The 23,556-nt window shown below is 36.3% G+C and overlaps 3 protein-coding genes across 7 annotated transcripts; 2 read left to right on the forward strand and 1 right to left on the reverse strand.

Moving 5' to 3' along the window:
* Positions 1 to 258: 258 nt before the first annotated feature.
* On the forward strand, positions 259 to 3,777 carry LOC127949307 (epithelial membrane protein 2). Of its 2 annotated transcripts, none has more exons than XM_052546404.1 (5): positions 259 to 387; positions 1,358 to 1,471; positions 1,645 to 1,753; positions 2,085 to 2,225; positions 2,363 to 3,777. In XM_052546404.1, exons 2-5 carry the CDS (start codon positions 1,394 to 1,396, stop codon positions 2,521 to 2,523), a joined length of 489 nt encoding a protein of 162 aa, XP_052402364.1. In that variant the 5' UTR covers positions 259 to 387; positions 1,358 to 1,393; the 3' UTR covers positions 2,524 to 3,777. The 2 variants fall into 2 exon arrangements, with proteins under 2 accessions (XP_052402364.1, XP_052402365.1); XM_052546405.1 differs by having other exon boundaries at positions 261 to 387; positions 1,361 to 1,471.
* Positions 3,706 to 11,592, reverse strand: LOC127949306 (40-kDa huntingtin-associated protein). Of its 2 annotated transcripts, XM_052546403.1 has the most exons (18): positions 11,571 to 11,592; positions 11,057 to 11,228; positions 10,595 to 10,879; positions 10,105 to 10,226; positions 8,707 to 8,814; positions 8,449 to 8,538; positions 7,727 to 8,123; positions 7,052 to 7,098; positions 6,902 to 6,974; positions 6,655 to 6,814; positions 5,777 to 5,845; positions 5,532 to 5,652; positions 5,325 to 5,417; positions 4,941 to 5,005; positions 4,712 to 4,793; positions 4,587 to 4,633; positions 4,171 to 4,226; positions 3,706 to 4,074 (listed from the first exon to the last, which is right to left on the reverse strand). In XM_052546403.1, exons 7-18 carry the CDS (start codon positions 7,783 to 7,785, stop codon positions 3,993 to 3,995), a joined length of 954 nt encoding a protein of 317 aa, XP_052402363.1. In that variant the 5' UTR covers positions 7,786 to 8,123; positions 8,449 to 8,538; positions 8,707 to 8,814; positions 10,105 to 10,226; positions 10,595 to 10,879; positions 11,057 to 11,228; positions 11,571 to 11,592; the 3' UTR covers positions 3,706 to 3,992. The 2 variants fall into 2 exon arrangements, with proteins under 2 accessions (XP_052402363.1, XP_052402362.1); XM_052546402.1 differs by lacking the exon at positions 11,571 to 11,592 and having other exon boundaries at positions 11,057 to 11,324.
* A 2,530-nt stretch (positions 11,593 to 14,122) lies between these two features.
* Positions 14,123 to 22,570, forward strand: si:ch211-243a20.3 (uncharacterized protein LOC100151507 homolog). 3 transcript variants are annotated; one of them, XR_008152091.1, is made up of 5 exons: positions 14,123 to 14,439; positions 16,039 to 16,166; positions 17,228 to 17,357; positions 19,996 to 20,561; positions 22,413 to 22,570. XR_008152091.1 is itself a non-coding variant. In XM_052544948.1 (4 exons), the coding sequence occupies exons 1-4, from the start codon at positions 14,435 to 14,437 to the stop codon at positions 22,147 to 22,149; spliced, it is 567 nt and encodes a 188-aa protein (XP_052400908.1). In that variant the 5' UTR covers positions 14,123 to 14,434; the 3' UTR covers positions 22,150 to 22,570. The 3 variants fall into 3 exon arrangements, 2 of the variants coding, with proteins under 2 accessions (XP_052400908.1, XP_052400907.1); XM_052544948.1 differs by lacking the exon at positions 19,996 to 20,561 and having other exon boundaries at positions 21,846 to 22,570; XM_052544947.1 differs by lacking the exon at positions 22,413 to 22,570 and having other exon boundaries at positions 19,996 to 20,759.
* The last annotated feature ends 986 nt before the right edge of the window (positions 22,571 to 23,556 follow it).

The following is a 23,556-nucleotide window of genomic DNA, read 5'->3' on the forward strand; positions in this document are numbered from 1 at the left end:
AGCGAATAAATGAGCACTCGGCAAAAGTCATTTACAGTGCGTTTAAGGATGCATATAAACATTGGACAGTCCTGCATTTAAAAATAAAATGTTTCGGTTGCTGGTTTTTTTTTATATTGAGAGAAATCAACGTTCATGTGTCTCTTACTACACCTCGTGCATGAATTTCCAGCCTGCGAGAAAACAGTTCTAGGATTTCGCTGGATGTGGGATACGTAAGGACTTAAAAGTAAGTCCTTGGGATGGGTGGGGTCCTCTATGCAGCAAAGAGTGCGGGAGGGGGGCGAGACGAAGGACGAGGTGCGGGGAAGAGCGAATATCCTCGGATGGTGGGGCATCAGATAGGCTACGAAAATCAAGAAATAATTTGATCTTAAAATACCCAAGGTAACCTTTTATTATCTGTGCCATCGCTGTAGAATTCTCATGCCAGTGAGGTTGTAAAGTTATTATATATTGATACAATTAAGCGTCTTAGAATCTACATAAAAGATAGGGAAATATATTTAAACTGTATTAGAACGTTTAGAATTTAATGGAAACGGTTTGGACGAAAATGCATCCGAACGCATGACGTGACACGAATTCCTTCATCTGCAATTCGCGGGAGCTTTCGCAATACCTTCCATTGTATATTTGTCTAATGTGTGTAATGTAGGTTTGCTAGAATTACCAATAAATAATATTCTGTCTATACATTGTTGATCGCAGCAGGCGTTATTTTAAACGGACATTCAGTGAATATAAAATACGAATGCATTGCAGAAGGTCTGCTCTGAACTGTTGGTATAGTTTTTATAATTTTATGGGATTTAACACAATATTTTTCTCTTAAATAATTATTGTTGTTTGTATAAACAGCATGCATCAGCATTTTAAATGACATGTCAGTTCACCTACTGTATCTGTGACTTAAAGAAACAGAAGACTCTCCTCCTCCCACATACGGAATAGTTTAACAGCCGTTGGAGATTTGTGCATGTAATCTTAATAGTAACAAAGCTAGAATCCAAAAAGTAAAGTGACCCTTTAGAAGTGTATTTGCTGTTTGTTGCAAAAGATTTATGCAGCTTTAATGTGGTGATGTCATAGGCCCTGACAGCTTTGTTATTGACATTTTGGGAAAATCAAATGTATCTGAAAAACACATGGCTTAATCAGCACACATTTAACAAGCACTGTGTGAATGATTAATTTTGAATCATGTTAAAGGCATATAGATACAAGGCAACTTTTTTGTTTCAAAGCATGGCTATTCTCAATATGTCATCATTGGATGGCTGCTGAATTGCACAGGACCTTTTGATGTATAGTATCTCTTAAACACAAGATGATATTTCTTATATTTCCTTTACAACAGGTTATTCCACCGTTTCCCCTTCATCCTCTGAATATGTTCAAGGCCCTGGCAGGAATTTGTTTGCTCCATCTGACTACAATTTTCTTCCTTTTTTGGGCAACTATAGATGATGTAAGTTTATGTTGTTCTTCTTTTATGTGTAGCCTATATATATACCCTACTGTATATATACGTGTGTGTGTGATAAAAATCTAGTCAAATTATTTTTTTAAAAAGGTGTATGAAAAAAAGTATGTGTTGTGTTATCTGAAGGCGCTTGTATTGTTGTTGTTGGTTTTTCCCAGGCATGGTGGTTCACAGAGAACCTTTATACAGACTTGTGGGGCAGATGGGTGATGGAGAACAATGATAATGTCTGGGTGTACATGGACATACCGACCTCATACCGGAAGGGTAAGACAAAAACCATGTTAAAAGAATGCATTTTTGTACATCTGCTTATTTTCACTAGTCAACCCCAGTGTATTTGTACGTACACTGTTCGAAATTAAGGTTGATGCCATAGAAGAACCATTTTGGGTTCCCAGAGAAACTTTCAGTGAACAGTTCTTAGAGCCATTTTTTTACTTAGTCCGGAGAACATTTTAATAATCTAAATAGCTGTTTGTACAATGCAAAAATTCCATGGATGTTAAAGTTTCTTCATGCCACTGAAGAACCTTAATTTTTAAGAGTGTACAGACTGGGACAATCATGTGACGCCCCTTTTATTTCATCTATCTAGACTATCTGCAGGCGGTCCAGGCGTTTGCAGTGCTGTCATGCCTGTTTGCTGTGTTCTCTCTGTGCGTGTTCATATGCCAACTCTTTACTCTGGGTAAAGGAAAGCGGTTCACCATCTCTGGAGTTGTGCAGCTAATCTCCTGTAAGTCCTAAAGTTTTAAAGGTTAAATTAGGGCATTGTTGAAACATACATGTGTGGATCATTGTCTTTAAGGTCCAACAGGTCATACAGACAGTCATTATGGTTGTGCATTTCTGCATTTCACTTGGGATCTCTAGGTTTCTGCATCATGGTGGCTCTGTCAGTCTATACCGATCACTTCCACAGAGACGAGAAGAATGGCTGGTATGGCTGGTCCTACATCATGGCCTGGTTTGGGTGGCTGCTGACCCTCTTCACTGGAATCATGTACATCATCCTGCGCAAACGAGTGGATTAAACTTTAGACCTCGCTCTCAGTGCTAATGTACAGCATTCATTATTTTTCTTTAAAGTCTAAGTACAGAACTTGAAAAATAATGAGTTGTCTGAAATATTACAGGCGTTGGTTGGAATTGTAGAAACTTGTGCAACAAATCACAGCATCAGCAGTTCACGGAAAGAGTTTAATATCTGTCAGTGAGAAAGGGTTGATTCAGCATTCGAGGAAAAATGGCCAGAGTTCCTTAAACAAGAAATGTTGTTTTTGCTTTTGCATTTTTGTTTAGAGTAATACTACAGATCGGTTTGATGGGTCATCTTTCCCTAGTTTCGCAAAGCACTGAGGGCAGTAAGAGGGTCTAAACACTTTATTGCAGGGGTTAGTGTGTAAAGATGGTGAAGATGCAGTATATACACAAGGATATGTAAAAAATGTATTTATAACATGTATAAAGAGAAAGATAAATTGTACATATAAAGTACATACAAAAAATATATATGTTATGATCAAAGTGTAGTTTTAAACATCACTTGCACTTTAAGAATTAGCTTCGTCTTAAACACAGGTTTATTTTTTATTGTATTTTTATGTTGTAGATGGCAATGGCGCAGGATAGTCTCTAGGTCAAGATAAGGGTCAAATCTTTGTTACTGTGATTTCTTTTTTCTTTGTTACCGTGCATTATGGTGCTGTTCAAATTTGGAATCACTCATTTGATCACGTGACTTCTGAACACACAATCCTTTTGTAATTGCATTGTACAGACCCTCTGCCAATATATTTATTTGCAATTTCTGCGTGGACAAAGGCTTTCTTGATAAAAAAAAAATGGGCTCTGTTGCTATGCCAGCCATTTTTGATTAGCATGAAAATGATGATGAATGATTGTTGATGAGGTCAGATGATCACCTTGTAAAATTCTAGAGCACAGAATGCTTTTTTTTATTATTATGGGAGAATTACTCAATTCAACATTATTATTATTCAACATCCTCTCAAGGATAAAGCTCCTTACTGACATCCAGGCTATTCAGTGTCTGCTTACTTTGGTTGAAGTTTTAACTGGCTCTATGTGTATTTTATGTTGCAGTATGACAGCAAATGGAAGGGATGCTATTTTTTCAATGCAAAGCCAAACAGTGTAAACCAGGGATGACATTCATTTTAGGAATCACACAAATAAAAACCTCGCCATAAGAATCGCTTTTGTTATTTTATTATTCACAACATCAATATTTTACAACTTTAAATAAACTTCAACATAATTATTTACCTTTTCAACACGATATCTTACCATTATTGAAAATGGACAATAAAATGTACATTCATACAGTATCACTAAAGCGAGTTTGTATAGAAATGTTCATGCGTGTATGTACAGCTCTGGTAGGTTCAGTGACCTTCTGCAGTCCTCATGCAAAATGCACCAGGCACTGGCATAGGAATGTTCCAATAAGAACTGTTTTGTGGGGGTGTATTGCACTGAATCATATGCCCTGACCGGAGGGTGTAATTCGCTCCTGAACCACTAAGTGGAGGAGATGATTCTGTTCTGCCGAAAGGAGTGGCCTGTTGTGAAAGAAGAGAAAGGTGACCGTTATTGCAAAGGTTTCAATCTAATACAGATAAATGCGTAGTATGAGTCAGAAAAAGCAGAAAGCTCACCATAGCTCTGTCTGGAGAGCCTTGAGAGATTCTGTATCCTTTTCCTGACAGGCCATCTGTAAACAGGCCAGTCAGACCATTTAGAAAGTCTCAAACAAACAGCATTTATTAGAAATTGATTAAAATTATACATTTATTTTCTGTGACTTTGGATCAATTTAATGCAGGCTTGCTGAATTTAATTATAAATAAAAATAAATAAATACAATCTTACACCACACTTTTGATCTTTAAGATTGTCTCATTTAAATATATTTCTTTATATAAATATATATTTTCAGAATCCAAACACTTGTTTCCAGATTATGTCCAGGTTTAAATTGGATTTTGAATGCAGATTTTAAATGTGGTCTCGGACAGTATATAGAAGAAATAAAAATAAAAACTCATTTTATAAATAGGTTTGAAATACTCACCACGACTGATTGCAGAAAGAGGAACACATTTTCTGGAAGGAAGTTTACTAAAAGACAGACAGTAACAACAGTTTTTAAATAAAACCCTATGCCTGCCTGGTTCTCCGTTAGCTACAGAGTCTTACCCTGACTGTGTGAGTCGAAGGATTCCCAGGCGTATCGCTCTAGTGTTTGAGCGTGCTCAGGGAGCAGCTTTTGAGGGGGAGGCTAAACACAGACACAAATATATAGTGTCATTTTGGAGATAGTAAACAAGCACACTATAGGTCTGGTTTCATAACATTCAGTCTAAAATATGAGCTTATTTGTACACCGCACAGATTTTAAATATAAATTATTATTTATATATATTACCTCAAGTAGCATAAGAAGTAATACCCTGGAGATTTCACACTTTGCTATGACATCCATAAATGCACCTGGAATGAAAACAAACAGAATTGAAGCAGAATCCAAAGATTCTTAAAGCATATGCTTCATTTCCTTATTAGCTGATGTCCAAACTAAAAGACTGCCGACGCTGCAAATGCAAAACAGATCCTTGACAAGTATGAAAATCGGTCACAAAACATGAATTCTGCTTATAAATTGCAAGCGATTGTTGGGTTTGATCAGGAAATCCAAATAAACGGCAAAGCCTGGGGGAAATCCCTGAACTTAGACCACCAAACCACACACGCCTAGATTTCAAAACTAAGATTAATTGTATTTTCTTGTGGAAAGTGATTAGATTCCTACCGACAGGGGTGTTTGTCCCCGGAAGCTGTAGTCCTCTTTCCTGACACATGTGCTGCATCTCAGAGAGAACGGCAAGAGCGCCATCGTAATCGCCTACCAATCAAACATCACATGACTGCTCTGACCACCACAGAACTTCATCTGAAACTTAATGCCAAAAGCAATCACTGCATTCTGGCAGGGAAGCACTACTATCTCTGAACTCACGGGTCAGTATTTTGCAGGAGGCCATTTCCCACAGTGACAGCAAGGCCTCAATTGGAGTCTGAATCTGCAGTTCTGCGGCTCTCTGGAAATGAACTATCGCCTCCCCGGGTCTGTTCATCTCCTACACACAAATATATAAACAGGACCACAACATGATTAAGCTCTGTGGAACAAGATGAATATGCAATTTTAATTTGTTTAAAAACAGAAAGCCGCTCCGTGTATTACAATGATTAATGTCTCACCTTCAGAGCATTGCCAAGCTCCAGTGAGAGACTGGCCGCCATAACAGGCTGATTCATCTCAATACAGACCTGAACAATATAGAAGAACATATTTGCAGTATAACATCTAAAAAAACAAAAAAAAAGCACAAAAAAAATCTGCATGTGATTGCAAGATTTAAGGGGTTTTATTTCATTAGTCCAGTATGACTTCAAATATATTTTTTAGGAGCATTTCGAAATGAAACATGTGAAACTTCAGATGAGCTAATGAGCTAAAACAGTTTTATTTTGGGGTGAACTATTACTTTAGAAAATATTTATCTCTGCTTGTAGTAGTTGTTTAACTGCTCATGATCATCTTCTCCTCTTCTAACTCTAACAGCAATACAGAATAAAAGTGAAAAGTAAGTAATTATTACGTTTGATGATTTTGACAGGCCAAGGTTATTATAATTAACAAACTTTTTACTACTGGAAATAAAAAATAAAAAAATCCTTATTTGAAATTAAATAAATGCCAAATAAATCTTGTTTTATTTTATTTACTTTAACTTTGATTAAGTAAAATAATTAAAACTGAAATAAACTTTTAATAAAATTATACAGAAAAACAAAACTTAAAAAATTGAATAAAATTATACTATTATACAAAATACAATAAATTAATATTAATATACTATTATAATTATACTTTAATAAGTATACTATTATACTATTAATAACACTGTGTCAGGCTATTCCTAATTTTAAATTGAAAATATTAAATTATAGGAGACCTTTTATTCTATTTCAAGCATGAACTGAGCCCAACATTCTGTAAAATAACAGCCTGTGTTAATATACGCTTATCGGCTTGAGTGTAAGAATCTGGTAAAATATGCATTTCCGACAAATACCTTAATAGCAAAACTATAGCAGTTCATTGCTGCTTGCATATTCTCATCAAAGCCGGGAGCCCTCAGCGCTCGGGTCTCCTGCTCTGAGGCCAGAAAGAGTCGGGCTGCATCAGTCAGTGCCAGGGCTTCTCCTGGAGCATTGAACAGGGTCTGCTCACAGCTACCAAGACAAACAAACAATTTCCACATGTTCTTTAGATCTGAAACTAGGATGAATAGCTGACAGCTATGAGAGATGCTGTGTTACCGGGCCATGGCGAGATTACAGAAGGCAGCATATTGAGGACAGTCTTGCTGTTTGAGCTCCTTGGCCAGCTGACCTGAGGAAAGATGGCATATAATGATAAACACAGACTAGCATTACCACGCAGCATGGCTCTTCTGACACAATACTCACCAAACTGTTCACTTGCTTCAGCGACATTAGGCTTCCGCAGAAAACGTCTGTGATTAAGGGGGAAGGAAAAAATATTAAAAGACCACTAAATGACACTCTTAAAAATAAATGTGCTTCACGATGCCAACAACCTTTTTTGTCTACAAAGAGACATCTGTTTCACAAATGGTTCTTTATAGCGAAAGAAGGTTCTTCGGATTATAAAAAGGTAAGAAAGAGATGGTTCTTTAAAGAACCTTTGACTTAATGGTTCTTTGTGGAACCAAAAAAGGTTCTTCTATGCATGGCATCGCTGTGAAGAACCCTTTAAGCACCTTTATTTTTAAGAGTGTCGGTTAATTTTACCGGATTGAACGCTTCACACAATGTTACTCTGGAATAGCTCGTTATTAGAAGCCGCTGCTTTGAAATTAAACACCGACAAGATGTCATCCTCAGCTGTTCATGCATAACGTTAAATCTTCTGTAATTTGACAATAATAGATCGCATTGTTGTGAACCTCATTCGGTAACTGTTAGCTCTCGAAATGTAAATAGCAACATGCTAGTGAGGGTTGTGTAGTGCTGTCACGACATTCTCTGGTTATGCTCAGTATTGTAGACGTTATTAAAAATGAACATTGAAAACATTCAGGTAACATTATTAGACATATTCGTAGATATTTTAGCGCTTACTTTTTAAGTTTATTTGACACCGCTCGGTAACGTATCAAAAAATCTCCCTCGGCTGCCATTGTTTACACTTTAGGAGGAGGAGCAAACAGACAGGAAGTTCGGATGCGAGGGTTCCCATTGGTTGCACGCAACTGAAGCTGTCTTCTGATTGGTTTACACAGCGTCAGGGCGAAAAACGACACATTCAGTTGTTTTGATCGTTTATTTATTTTCCGTCATACTGGCCCATAAAATATTAAATTATAAAAAAAGAGAAAAAAATCTTTATTTGACACTTAAGCACATTACAGGAAGTATTCATAAATCACATTCATTTTCTCATTCATTCATTCATTCTCTGAATTGACAGGTTTTCATACACAGAATCCAATACATCATCTTCTTGTGCGTTGTAGTGCTGAAAGAGAAAATAGCAATAGAAACGGTTGATACTCTTTTTTTCACCAAATATAATCATGAATTGAATGCTTTATTTTTACTGTTGCTTTTTGTCTGGGCTTGTAGGTATTACATATTTAAAATCTGTCTGTGCCATAAAGTGTCTTCACTGCATGATTATATGTTCAGTAAAAACATGCTATAATTATGCGCTCTAAGTTTATATATTTAATACTTGAAGCTATATATTAAAATTGTACAATCATATTGTTAGGGCTACATTATAGGGTATACAGGCAATGTATCATTACACCATTTATTAAACAAACCCGTATTAAACAAACCTTTTCATACTTTTTCTTCTTTGAGTTTTCTACATGCATTGTGTCTGAATGCAGTGTATCATAAATAGAGCCCGATCTGCATTGTAGAGTCTGGAGGAAAGGAGTATACAATTAACAGAATTTATTTATTTGAGACATCATTTAAAATCCTTATTAAAACAGGTTACCAACAAATGGCAAATATTAAGAGCAAAAACAAATGGCAAATATTAAGAGCAAATGGCTTCTATCCAAAAGAGAAACAGACTGTTATCTCACTGTGTAGAGTGATGCAGATGCAGCATCTTCATCCAAAATCTCTCCATCACTCTCCCCTGGTTTCTGCTCTGCAACTTCATTTTTGTCATCTCTACAAGGAGTGTGTTCCTAAAAACAATGAAGCAAAACCAGAGCTGAAACTAACAGCATTGCATGTGTTTTTCCGGACAGCACCCTTTTTTGGTCATAACAGCACCATCTTGCAATCAATGCAATTCTGGACAGTCCATCTGGAGCATCTTGCATAATAACTGAAAGATGACATTTCTAAACTGATAATTTACCACTTAGTCATGAGTCCATATTAAAACCATCGGTCTAATATCGTTCAGGTCCTCTGAACGTGTCCTGTGGCACATTAGCAAAAGATCCTTTAGCTCCTACAAGTTGCAAGGTGAGGCTTCCGTGGGTCAGATTTGTTGGTCCAGTACATCCCATAGATGCTTAATCGGGAATTTGGAGACCATGCAAGGCAACATATTCAACACTTTTTTCATGTTTCTCAAATCATTATTTAAGATTTTTTGCAGTGTAGCAGGGAACACGCACCCGGCTATCCACCTGATCTAAAAGAAAAAGTGATTCTTCAAAGCAAGCCATTGCTCCACCGAGTGCCCATTGTAATTGCTTCTGGTGGTGGACAGGGATCATCATGGGCACTCTGACATCCTAATACCCAGCAAACTCTGAGGCACTGTGAGTTCTGACACCTTTCTGTCATTGCCAGCATTGAGTTTTCCAGTAATATGAGCTACAGTAGCTCTTCTGTGAACAGACCAGACAGGCCAGAGCCGAGGTACTTCTTTTAGCCTGAGGCTTATAGTTATTAATTTCACTTATGGTGTTAAATGGCCTTTACAGTCGCCAAAAATATAGCCTAGCTCTGGTGACTAAAAGCAATGCAAAAGTAACATTATGCATTGCTGACCATTTATGGAGTAACAGATTGTTGTATTGCATTGCTTTTAAAACAAACTTTCCCTAAAAACTGATAATCAATGTTATTCACTTCACCTGTCAGTGAGTGGTTTTAATGTTGTGGATGATCAGTGTATAACCCCTCACTGTTTGATTGAGTCCTTTCAGAAGTGCAGAAATCCATTGCCTGGACTTCTACAGCATGATCATCTGATTCATGCATCAAAGAAAGCATACAGAACTAAAGAAACTTACATTAGACATTATATATAGATTGAAGTATTGCAGTATGCCAGGGATATTCAAATCTTGCCCTGGAGGGCCAATGCAGTGCAGAGTTTGGAAATCATTCGAAAATCATAGGGAGGTGACTTTGATCAGGGTTGGAGCCAAACTCTGCACCGCAATGGCCCTTCAGGGCAAGATTTGAATAACCCTGCAGTATATGCTCTAATGACACAATGTGTGGCCAAGTGTTACCTTGTAGCTCTTTAATATGTAAAGAGAGCCAGCAACAGTGAAGATGAGCAGAATTCCTGAGAATGCCAGCATTACGATGATGGCACTTTCTAACTCTTTGGGTGGCTCCTGATAACCTTTATCTGGAAAACACAGAATTGGAGTAAGAGTGAAAAAACAAGGGGGAAATAGAAAGAATTTTTTCATCACTGCTTTAATTTCGCTGAAAGTGGCAGTTTCAGTCTAACATGTCACATGGCTAAACTCACATGATGTCTTTCTTTTTTTTTAATGCATTTGTAAGGAACCTTTTTATTTATCTGTCCAGCCCATCTATTGGCTCAAAAGCCACAAACCCATTGAGTAAAAGTTTCTGAAGAAATAAATCTCAATTAATTTCAAGATTTGTATGTTTTTTAATACTTATAAATGTCTAAGTTGTGACTATATCATCATATGTTGCCAGTGAATTTCAGTCATAGAGACGAAATAAAATGGTCTGCAGACTTACCTCTCACGTGAACCACCCAATGCGCTTCCTGATTTGCATAACTAAAGTAGTAATTGCCAGAACTGGAGCTGTTGCGCATGTTGATACGTGCCCTCACCGGCTCTGTAGTTTCAGATATTTTACTTGTAATTTCTTTACTCCAAACTTTTGTCTTGTTCTGAGTGTAGCATACAACTTTGCTAGTGGTGTAGTTTGCTGGGACAAAAACTGACAGATAGAAGTCAAGAGTTTCTCCTGCTAGTGCCACTCTGGTTCTGTTCAGCATGAAGATCATCGTAGGTGTGGCTGGAGGAACAGAGAAGAGAACATGGTGTTATTGAAGCATCTGTGCCCTCCTGGTATCTTCATAACTTATGGATTCTAATTCAGCTTAAGAGGGTGTGGGTGAGAAATCCAGCAATACAATAATAAAAATGAAATAAAACACACACTGAAATGACATGAATTAAGATCAACAAATACCTAGAGTTTCCTGCCAACAGCACAGAATTACGATCCAACACAGGACAGGCTTGGCTGCATACATCCTTGAGCGAAATTTACATTTCCTTTCATTTGAAACAAAAGGAGCCATCTTTTCTTTCTCTCTGTTGTTTCATCAAAGCTCAGGAACGAAGTGGTAAATAACTGCTTTCTGTGCAAAGAGCGCGGGAAGTTAAGCCATGTTACACCACAGTGGATCTTCACAAGACCCTCACATGAGGTACAATCTCAGAATCTCATGAAATCCTCCGAAGCCACTTCCTCTTTCACTCCACAAACTCACTTCCTAAATTATTCCCTTTTACAAAACTGTTCTTCTTTTTTTTATTATTGATTTCAATCAGTTCTACAGCTAAATGCAAACGGCTTGTACACTGAAATGTAGTTTCTTTACAAAACGTGTGCACAAATGAAGCTCGAAGTGTTTAAAATGGTTATAGCTTTTTCACTCAGTGAAAAAACAAAACATTTGAGCAACGTCTCCAGACAGTACCTCTTTGCGGTTATGCCCCTGGTGTTTCGGGGCTTATGCAGCTTGTGTGTCGGCTATGCCTATGATGTAAGAAATACATTCATTATGCAGTGTAGAGAGCGTTATTGATTACAAAATACATTTGTGAGATCGTGGTGAACTGAAATGAGTGGAAACTTATTTATTACAAAGGAATTGGTATTTGCACGCTTGCTATGATAATCCATTCCGAACTCAAATTAAATTAAAGTTTTGTTTTTCCTGCTGCTAGGACCAGTGGTCTTGTACATGCAACAAACATATGATGACATATAAATCCCTGAACACTCATTATATTTGCCCGCCATTATAATATGACCAACATAATGATTAGCCTATAACCCAATGGGGAAAATGTAATTTGTCAAAATATACTGTAGGCCTGTATGCATTGAGCAATGTAGCCTACTGTAAAGGCAGACTAAAAGCCAAGAAAAACATGCATTTTCATACATAAGTGTTTGAAATGCGTTTTTAATTATGACTTGTAAATCAGTTCCCACACTGTAAATTGCCATTGTCGTTGCGGTAAAACGTTATTTAATTTTCAGCATTGCAACTGTTATGTGAAATAGTTAATTTTATGATAAAACACAGTAGGCCTACCTTTCATCATGATGTTATCTGGTATGCCCAAATAAAACTCGGCAGACAGGGTTTGTGTGTGTGTGTTTTACATAGCAACCCCTGGTTTATATGCATAAGCTACTAATCTTAGTCCAAATTCCGTAGGCTAAAAGGGTTTTAAAAAAGTCTACTTTAACCAGCAGGTGGCAGCAGAAGAGCACACGATACTTTGTGAGCGAGCGCATGACTTGTCTCACGTAAAGAGGAGTTCCAAAATCATCAAAAATGAATTACGTAATGATTACATCACTGTCACTGAAATAGTCTACAAATAAGTAGCTCCAGGGCACATAAATCAAAAACACCAGTACAATAAATTTTCCAATTTTTCCTTAGTTTAGTGTGACTTTAAATTAAATGTGACTGTATACAAGAGTATCATCTCTGATTTTTATAGATAAAAACACGTTTAATATTAAAGGTGAAGGCGTAAAAAATGTCAAAATGCCATCCATTTGGATTTCACACAACTTACATATTTGAAATAGCTGAATATTCAAGCTCCAGTTGTATGATAAATATAAAGAGACTGAGATAGTGAGATATATAGAGAGTGAGGTGAGGAGAAGAGCAAGGAATTCAGTTAGAGGTGACAAATTGCCTTGTTTAATGAGAAACAGGTGCAAGAGTGCCTTGTGACTTCTGAGCTGAAGTAAAGGAATAGCAACTTACATACTCTTAAAAACCTAAGCCAGGCAAAACTGACCTCACATACCAAAAAAAAAAAAAAAAAAAAAAAACACAGACCAGGGCAAGAGAGAGAGAGAGCTTGAAGAGACACAACAAACATAACATCTGGATACCAGGGAATAAAAATATTTCTGTCTCTTTCATCTTCTTGTTTCTGAATTCATAATGAGAGTCAAAACCAAGACACATAGAGGCATGTAAAGGACTACAATACAACAACAACAACAAAAAATAAGAAATGGTTCATTCCAGGCTGATTTTGTGAGAAAGAAAAACTTTGGAAGAAGACTGAATAGAAGAAGTACAGTATAGTATATTTGATATGATGTCTATATTTATTAATGTAAACCAGGCTCCTGTATATACATTAACATAATATAGATTAAACATATAGTACACTTATGTAAGTTTTTTGGTCATTTTCCTTAAAAGTGTGTTTTTTAAGTGATTGTACAAGATTTGAAAGATTCAATCTTGTAAAAGCACTTAAAAAAAAACAGTACAGTGAGGTCTGGGCGATTTTAATATGAATGAACTGTATCGAATGGTCTTCTTGTATTAAATACAAAAGTATCATTAAGTCTTTATCAAAGTAAAACAGATGTAAGTCCAGACATTGTTTAAACAAGGTTTAACTAGATTTAATTCAGACATTTATTGAAGTGGCCCACGAAAAAATTCACCCACTGTAACCATGGAAATAATACTGTGAGACGTGGAGACTGAATTATGAATGCAGTGTTTTTAATAAAGAGCATTCCAGCTGAAAGGCACATGCATGTTGATGCAGTCACTGCTCAGCGATGTTCAAGAGCCTTTTGATTGAATAACAAAAATCATGTGAGACTTGATTTATGAGACTGACTGTTCTTCTTACCTGCTAGATTGTGTGTGTGTGTATGCAGATTTGGATAAACTCCTCAAGCATAGAGTGAAACAGGTCATAAAGTGGTTATCACTATTTGAAACACTCGTAATATTTGAAATGTTTAGAATGCTTCAAAATGTCAAGAGATTTTAGTAAGGGTTTGGTTTAAAGGCAGGGCATTATAATCGTATTATGAATGCCATTATGTCTATGAAAGGTCATCGCTTTTTTACCAAGGTCTGTTTTAAGTGTGTGTCACTATAAGAGAAAAAGGGCAAATAAATCTAAAGAAAAGGTGCACATCTGGAAAAGAGCAATAGTTTGGGAGGGAGTGAGTGAGAAGACAGAGCCCAACAGATGGAGAGAGGGGGAGAAAGAGACAGAGAAGGAGAGAAAGAACGAAAGAAAGAAAAGGAGATGCACAAGAAAAAGAAAGAGGGAGAGAGAGAAAAAAATTGAAAAAAGTGCAGAAGGGAGGGGGAAGAATAAGACGGAGGAGAGAGAAGTAAATGTACACAGTATTATAGTTCTTATACAGAAGTTAAAGTGTTTGCACACAGACTTCAACACGCTGTTCAGAGAGAAGAAGTGGACAGGACGGCGATATCACAGCAGAGAGGAGCACAAAAACAGAGAAAGGAAAGACACATCTCATTCCCTGATGAAGTAAGAAATTTGCACTTTATTGAAACCATTTAAAGTAAAACATTAATTCTCCGATATTTCACTAATCCATGTCCTACAGTTTTCCTGCCCTGCTATTTCCCCTCTTTCTGCTGGATAAAGCCTTGTATCTAGCATTGTGATCGGTCTAGATTTCCTAAAGCATCAAAAATCATTTTACAGCAAGTGTTAGTGGATGTAAATCTTTTGTAATTGTTTGATTGCTATTCCTATTACATGTCAGTTCCTTCTCCCTGCATTTTTAAGCCTGCGTGATTTAAAAAAAAAAAAAATGTGTGAAATGGGTAAAAACTGACAGAAGTGTCCTGATCAAACGTTAATCCTGTGATTTTCGAGTTCCTGAGCACATCCAGATATCTGCTGCGCCACGACGTGGAGCCATTTTGAGAAATGCCTCTTTAGTGACTCACTCTACAAAGTCAATTACTATGAACTCCAAGTTCAATATTATGTAAAGCTCTCATTCCCCTCTGGAGAACTTCTCAGTGTGGAGACAATCCAGTTTCTCTTTGCTTTCCTGCAGCATTTCTCTGAAATGTGGCTTTTTTTAGTCTACTGATCATGTTTTTAGCAGTTCTGCCTGTTCGTAGTAATCTTACCTCAGAGAGCTCTCTGTGGCATTGGCCCTTGTGGCTCCAGCACAAAGGAGATTTTCTTTCAAATGAACTAATTGAGTTTGCTATCAGTTAGGCCAGTCACAAGACAATCAACCCGTCATCCATCTCCCCTCTGTGTTCCTGAATGAACTCAAGTCATTTTGTGATCTGATCCAGTCATTTAATAGAGTGGAAATAGCCGACACTTGCATGATTGTTCTTGGGAAGTGAAGAGCATGAGGCACTTTCCATGGATACGGCACAAAGGCATGAAACCCATTAAAAAAATGATTTAAATAAAAGTCATTTTTTCCTTTTTGAGACAGCCATAGAAGAACGATTTGTTGAGTTGAAAATGTGGATTTATTTTTTACTACGTTACACTGTGATGTACAGTCAAATTAATCAATGCTCGTGCTATGGTTGTCAGTATAATAATAATGTTTGGTAAACAAAACTAGTTCAAACATGAAAAAATTTTTTGTGAAAAATATAAAATATTATTTCAATAGATGTGTCAAAATTGATGTTGTTATGCGATTTTAGTAGTTGGATACTGCAGAAAGTTATTTTTGAAAAGGAAATCTAAAATGTTATAATAGAAAGAGATGGGATTTGGGATGTGATTTGTGCATCTAACTTGAATACTAAATTTTAATAAAAAAAGAGGAAGTAGAAGACAACAACAACAACATCAACAACAACAAAAAGAGCCATGGAAAGTATCATGAGGAGCAAAAAACAAAACAAGGAATATAGAAATGATGAAACATAGAGGATATGATCATATAAAAATGCAGGCCTCTGGGTATCATCGGCCCCTAAAACACATCTGGCTGTTTGTCCTGGAAAGAAACAAAGGGCTCTCCCATGTGCCAGATGTATTGGCAGGGTAAAGGTTCAAATCCCTTGCCTTTCATTGGGAGTGTTATTAGTACTTGTTTGACTTTTTGATATTTTTTCCTACCTCTCCTTTAAAACCCAGCCACTTCTTCACCATGACCGTTTCGACGGCAAGGATGATGGTGCCTATGATGGTCGTGGCGTTTTTGTCTCCATGTCTTGGGATGAGCAATGAAGTGGATTATGGGAATTGGAACTACAGAGAGGGAGGTAATATTATTAAATGATAAAATCTGTGAAATTGTGCAGAATGTATTTAAGAATGGTAAAATGTGTTAAACGGAGGTGAGACGGCATTCTTATTGCTATCTGAAAGTAATTTCAATTTAGTCTAAAGTGGTGTTGGGTGAGTATAATTATACTAATGACTGCCATTTCATTTTTGAGTAAATCTGATGAAATCTGAATTGATTCTGTGCAGGCCTGCTACTTTTGTTGAGTCAAATCACATATATTTCTATAGCGGTTTATACAATACAGATCACCTGAAAATTCACAATAATAAAAATAAATAAATAACAGTATTAATCTGGAAAAGTTCTTAAGTTATGAAAGGAATACAATTTCAGCTGTAAAGCAGCCCTATAAAACAATACTGTCATTATTCAGCTCAGTTTAGTTCTATATTTATTCAGTATAGTTCAGTAGCAGTGCAAATGTTGCAAAGTTTATTCATTATGAAGCCAATTCAACTGTATAAAGCTGCTCTTAAGAGGATAGTGTCATTATTCAGGTAAATTCTTTTTATTATTGACTCAGTTCAATTCAATAATTGTCAATCAAATAATGAAACAAGCTCAAATTATAGGTCAACTATTAAGCAGCTCTACAGAAGGCAATGGTGTTTTTATAGCTTGAATCAATTCAGTGTCGATTCATTCAGTTCGGTAACAGTATCAATAGTGCAGAATTCATTATTATTATTATGAAATAGACTCAGCTATAAAGCAACTCTACATGACACAATCATTAGGGTTGTGGCTAATGTAAAAAACAAACAAAGGCTATCAGACTGGATTGGTTCAACTGCAACACATTTGTTCAGATGTACATGGAGCTGATTTTAAAATGCAAATCACATTGACCTATGTACACCAACATACCCTTACCTGTCAACCCAGCTAAAACAGAAATAGACATCTCCTAATTCCACACTTTAAAGCCCTGTAGTCCAGTGAAAGAAAGCTGATTAAAACCATTCTGAAGCATCAGAAAGCCTCTTGTCATGTGGTTGCTAGAGACTAACCTCATTGTCTTTGCCCTCACGGCAGCAGAGAATGTGAACGTGGCTAACATACGCAGCGTGACTCGAGTGTTGGATGCCTGGGGCAAACGCATATTCAAAGATATCAAGACTCTCTTACACTCACAACCCAATGCCCTCCTGCCAGACTACTCCAGGTAACACGCTGCCTTTCCTAATACCTGGACAAAATTCATTGAAAATTCTCTTTACCATGGGGTTTTAATGTACAAAGCAAGTATCAAATAGTGTTAACCAACCACCAATATTTTTAGAACATGCATTTACATATAACACTTATAGAGCATTAAACCAGCTATATCTCTCAATAAAGCTTTCTTGTCTTGTGGAAATTTTTTTTTTTTTTTTTTTTTTTTTTTTTTTGCACATGAAAGCTGCTTGTTGGACTGTTTTATATAAACTAGAAAACCACACTGTCCTTTGGGGGTTTGTTATCCTGAAGTCGGCAGTTTAACAGACTTACATTCTAGCCCCAAGGAGATTGTTTTCAAGAAGCTGATTCTAAGCCACAAGCATGGAAATATCACTTAAAATCCCAGAAAAGGTTTCCTCAGTATCTATATCTGTATAACATTTCTGTTATGTCAAATTACATTTAATGCATACATTCAGTGGTTATCCCTTACACATAAATATAAATATATCCCTTATATACATAAATATATTTTAACATTTTGTCCAAAAAACAAAGTTTGTTTTCAGTCAACACCTTTTTATTTTCATAGATGAAATGTGTATGCAAACAATTCAGAGATGAGAGTTTACGAATAATGTTCAGCCTGTAAATCCATACATTATTTAAGTGAGGGTTTCACCAAAGCTATTACATGTAATATATATATATATATATATATATATATATATATATATATGTGTGTGTTTGTGTGTGTGTGTGTGTGTGTGTGTGTGTGTGTGTGTGTGTGTAAAGACCTCTAACACTAGCTTGCTCTATTATTTTTTTATTCTGTTTTCTTTTTATTATATTATTTAAAAGCCCATGCTACGTGTACCGTGTTAACTTAACTGAGACTTGTTATAGCACTTCATTTCTCTTTTTGCTGTTTTTGATTGCTTCCAATGTCCTCATTTGTAAATCGCTTTGGATAAAACCATCTGCTAAATGACTAAATGTAATGTAAAATATATATATATATATATATATATATATATACACACACACACACACACACACACACACACACACACACACACACACATATATATATATATATATATATATAAAAATTAGTGCGCTAATCTTTATTGCTATAGGCTACTGTATATTTTTATTTGTATCAATATAAACATAGGCCAATGCATATATTGCAGTATATATATATATATAAATATATTTTAACATTTTGTCCAAAAAACAAAGTTTGTTTTCAGTCAACACCTTTTTATTTTCATAGATGAAATGTGTATGCAAACAATTCAGAGATGAAAGTTTACGAATAATGTTCAGCCTGTAAATCCATACATTATTTAAGTGAGGGTTTCACCAAAGCTATATATATATATATATATATATATATATATATATATATATATATATATATATATATATATATATATATATATATATATATATATATATATATAAACTATTTTCTTATATATGGTAAGCATTATTTCATAGTTTCCATTATATTTCCAGGTGGCTATATTCAAATATATTTCTGTTTCGTAAGGCATCACAAAGTGACTTAAGAATTACATAAATGAATCAAATAGCAATTACAAGATCAAATCAGATCAGCTAATGACCACAAAGCATGCGAAGCTTAGCCTAAAGCACTAAGAAGAAACACTGTAAACTAAGCTTCTAAACTAACAACAAACAACAACAAATGTCCTATTGAGAAATGTTTATAATGTCTGCCGTTTAAACGGTGAAGCTAAAAGACCCTTGGCTGTACATTCACACAGAATGTGTTTTTGCATTTAAAAAACTTGAACTTTGAGAAGCAGAGGAATGAAAGAAAGAACGCAGGGTCTCGCAATGCATTTTAAAGCTTGTTTAGAACTTAATTTAACTTGACATGCCTTATTAAAAGAGGCGTGCTTGAAAAATTCAGCGCATTTGGAAAAAGTGGTGCAACGCTCAAATATGGCAAAGAACTCACGCTTGTTTACATAGAAAAATATGTAACAGCATAGAGCAATTAACAACACATAGCCAGGATGGCAGGATTTTTGCCAATTGCCAGAAGAAAGACATTTGTAGTAGTCTAGCCTTGAAAATGTTAGAGAACAGATAAGCTATACAGAAGAGTAAATTGTGGAGAAAAGGCTTAGTTTTAATTTTGATATTATTCGTGAAGCGGCCGGATTGGACACTTGTCATAATGTGGTGTACAAAGGACTCGTCAACCTATGGCACAGAGCGTTTTAACACACCTAGAGGCAATGGCAGCGTGACCTTTTGAGTTTTTGTGAGGCAGGTCTTGGCTAGGAGGACCAGAAGCACAGCCTTGTCATTTTAAACTAGGTCCTGTTAATGTATGTTTTTTGACTTTCTGACCCCACATTTTAGTACACTAAAACTCTCCTTATCTACATTAATAATTCATAATTAACTTGGAGGGCTGACTTGGTACGTAGATTTTTCGCAGTGTTGATTGTGCACAGCGTGTGCCAAACCCTCACACAAGAAACAGAAAAACGATTATACACTCTTTTCTCTCTCGTAGGCCTACAGATGTTTCGCACATGCATACAAACAAAGAAGCCTCTTCTATCTCGCCCCATTTCACACTCTCTTCTTCCTCGCAGGGTTCGTCCTCTCTCAGAGTCCCTAAATGATCTTTTCAGAGAAGTCTCCCACTTACAGAGGCGCATCACAGATCTTAACAATCGCCTAGCAACCCTGGAACCCTTCCTCCGTCATCATGGTTACAGAGAGGAGGGGGAGGAAGGAGGGGATGGCAAGGAACCGGCTCCTCAGAGTGTGGGACCAAGTCAAGCCAAGAATCCACGGCGCTACGTGGTTCGAGTGGTCCGTCCCGCGAACAGGGTGGTGAGAACCAGACGAGTCAAAGTGTCCAAAAATGAAAAGGTTAAAGAGAGTGAGAGGTAGAGGAAAAGACGGAAGATTTGCAAATATTACAATCAGATGCATTAATGTTATTCAGGAAATATCCTTTATACTGGGGATTAAATACAATTTACATATTAAAAATGTTAGTGTACTATACAAGTGTGCATTCATTTTCTTTTGTCTGTACTCCTTCACGTTTGGGTCTCAAAGGTGCGATTAAAGTTCCCTGGCAGGAAAGCGAATGTTGGGAATGTTGATTGTGGAAAACTTTCCCAGCAGGACAATACCAAATGAAAAAAAAGTACTTTGAGAGTAAAAACAGACACTCCAGCTCCTTGCAAACAAAGCTAAACAAGGATGAAGCCATGTACAATCAGTTATTATTTTCTGTGAGAATAAGAATCTTCATTTATGTATTGGTATCCAGAGACATGTGTGTGACAGGAATAAAATCAGGTGAATACATTTTAATACTTTCAAATATATTTCTGTCAATGTGTGTGTGTGTGTTTTATTTTGATTGACTACTCATATTTTAATTACGCTGAAAAATTGAACTGCAGGGGTTGGTTGAAAATTAATTATTTTTTGAAAATATCTGATGGAGCATATTAAGACTGAACAAATGAAATCCTTAGTTCCGGGTAAACAAAACCAGACACGTTACTTAATTTTGTTAATTACGTTCAATTATGTTATCCAGTTTGGGTTTGCTTGGCACAGAGCCTAACCTTAAAGAAATATACAGAAAAACGCATAACATTTCTATTTTATGACTGAACACCACTAAAACTATTACTGTTAACTGTTAATTTGGACAAGTTTTACGTGTTTTTTTTTTTTTTTTGATTTTTTTAGCCTTTTTTATTTATGTAGGCACTGTTTCACATGTGTGTAGAAGTAAGCATGTTGTTATGTTCTGCATTATTAAATTATTGTCATATAACACTCTATGCTCGCCAACCATCTCCATTCACATGCTTTTCATAAATGATGTCAGCTGGGTGGCATAATTTCTCTCAGGCTTCCAAATCTTATATTAAAATATGGTTCTCATCTCTGTATGAGAGCAGCGTCCTATTATATGTGTACCACACATTAACTCCTCCATATAAAATACATCATTACTAAACATCACTCACACTCTTTCACACTCTCTAATAGAGAACAGCAGTGTGCTGCTGTCTAATAGGCAAGTCACTAACGACATTAAGTCCCTTAAATAATACTGAACACTAATTACAAACATCTGCATTGAGGAACACATTTTCCTTAGCTAAAAAAGTGTCATTTTAAACTAGGTCCTGTTAATGTATGTTTTTTGACTTTCTGACCCCACATTTTAGTACACTAAAACTCTCCTTATCTACATTAATAATTCATAATTAACTTGGAGGGCTGACTTGGTACGTAGATTTTTCGCAGTGTTGATTGTGCACAGCGTGTGCCAAACCCTCACACAAGAAACAGAAAAACGATTATACACTCTTTTCTCTCTCGTAGGCCTACAGATGTTTCGCACATGCATACAAACAAAGAAGCCTCTTCTATCTCGCCCCATTTCACACTCTCTTCTTCCTCGCAGGGTTCGTCCTCTCTCAGAGTCCCTAAATGATCTTTTCAGAGAAGTCTCCCACTTACAGAGGCGCATCACAGATCTTAACAATCGCCTAGCAACCCTGGAACCCTTCCTCCGTCATCATGGTTACAGAGAGGAGGGGGAGGAAGGAGGGGATGGCAAGGAACCGGCTCCTCAGAGTGTGGGACCAAGTCAAGCCAAGAATCCACGGCGCTACGTGGTTCGAGTGGTCCGTCCCGCGAACAGGGTGGTGAGAACCAGACGAGTCAAAGTGTCCAAAAATGAAAAGGTTAAAGAGAGTGAGAGGTAGAGGAAAAGACGGAAGATTTGCAAATATTACAATCAGATGCATTAATGTTATTCAGGAAATATCCTTTATACTGGGGATTAAATACAATTTACATATTAAAAATGTTAGTGTACTATACAAGTGTGCATTCATTTTCTTTTGTCTGTACTCCTTCACGTTTGGGTCTCAAAGGTGCGATTAAAGTTCCCTGGCAGGAAAGCGAATGTTGGGAATGTTGATTGTGGAAAACTTTCCCAGCAGGATAATACCAAATGAAAAAAAAGTACTTTGAGAGTAAAAACAGACACTCCAGCTCCTTGCAAACAAAGCTAAACAAGGATGAAGCCATGTACAATCAGTTATTATTTTCTGTGAAGAATCTTCATTTATGTATTGGTATCCAGAGACATGTGTGTGACAGGAATAAAATCAGGTGAATACATTTTAATACTTTCAAATATATTTCTGTCAATGTGTGTGTGTGTGTTTTATTTTGATTGACTACTCATATTTTAATTACGCTGAAAAATTGAACTGCAGGGGTTGGTTGAAAATTAATTATTTGTTGAAAATATCTGATGGAGCATATTAAGACTGAACAAATGAAATCCTTAGTTCTGGGTAAACAAAACCAGACACGTTACTTAATTTTGTTAATTACGTTCAATTATGTTATCCAGTTTGGGTTTGCTAGGCACAGTGCCTAACCTTAAAGAAATATACAGAAAAACGCATAACATTTCTATTTTATGACTGAACACCACTAAAACTATTACTGTTAACTGTTAATTTGGACAAGTTTTACGTGTTTTTTTTTTTTTTTGATTTTTTTAGCCTTTTTTATTTATTTATGCACTGTTTCACATGTGTGTAGAAGTAAGCATGTTGTTATGTTCTGCATTATTAAATTATTGTCATATAACACTCTATGCTCGCCAACCATCTCCATTCACATGCTTTTCATAAATGATGTCAGCTGGGTGGCATAATTTCTCCCAGGCTTCCAAATCTTATATTAAAATATGGTTCTCATCTCTGTATGAGAGCAGCGTCCTATTATATATGTACCACACATTAACTCCTCCATATAAAATACATCATTACTAAACATCACTCACATATGCTCTTTCACACTCTCTAATAGAGAACAGCAGTGTGCTGCTGTCTAATAGGCAAGTCACTAACGACATTAAGTCCCTTAAATAATACTGAACACTAATTACAAACATCTGCATTGAGGAACACATTTTGTTTTGTGCTCTTATGTAACAGTCAGAATCATAGTGGTGTAATTTTAACAACTAAAAAAAAAAAAAAAAAAAAAAAAACATAGCGCTTCTACCCCTTCAGACGTGAGCGAGTTGTCTCTGGAGTGTTATGTAACTCCGGCCGCGTGGTGGCAGTGTCGCGTCGGTTAGTTCACCGCGC

Source organism: Carassius gibelio, chromosome B1 (assembly GCF_023724105.1).
Source record: "Carassius gibelio isolate Cgi1373 ecotype wild population from Czech Republic chromosome B1, carGib1.2-hapl.c, whole genome shotgun sequence".
Lineage (NCBI taxonomy): Eukaryota > Metazoa > Chordata > Actinopteri > Cypriniformes > Cyprinidae > Carassius > Carassius gibelio.

Bases quoted from the DNA above. Each gene is read 5' to 3' on its own strand.
- LOC127949307 (XM_052546404.1), top strand. From the start codon at position 1,394: ATGTTCAAGGCCCTGGCAGGAATTTGTTTGCTCCATCTGACTACAATT. The intron at 1,472-1,644 runs GTAAGTTTATGT...GGTTTTTCCCAG, and splicing joins TTTGGGCAACTATAGATGAT to GCATGGTGGTTCACAGAGAA. The intron at 2,226-2,362 runs GTAAGTCCTAAA...TGGGATCTCTAG, and splicing joins AGTTGTGCAGCTAATCTCCT to GTTTCTGCATCATGGTGGCT.
- LOC127949306 (XM_052546403.1), bottom strand. From the start codon at position 7,785: ATGGCAGCCGAGGGAGATTTTTTGATACGTTACCGAGCGGTGTCAAAT. The intron at 6,815-6,901 runs GTAACACAGCAT...TTGTCTTGGTAG, and splicing joins TGTAATCTCGCCATGGCCCG to CTGTGAGCAGACCCTGTTCA. The intron at 4,794-4,940 runs GTAATATATATA...GTCTGTGTTTAG, and splicing joins TACTTCTTATGCTACTTGAG to CCTCCCCCTCAAAAGCTGCT.
- si:ch211-243a20.3 (XM_052544948.1), top strand. The intron at 16,167-17,227 runs GTAATATTATTA...CCCTCACGGCAG, and splicing joins TTGGAACTACAGAGAGGGAG to CAGAGAATGTGAACGTGGCT. The intron at 17,358-21,845 runs GTAACACGCTGC...TCTTCCTCGCAG, and splicing joins CTCCTGCCAGACTACTCCAG to GGTTCGTCCTCTCTCAGAGT.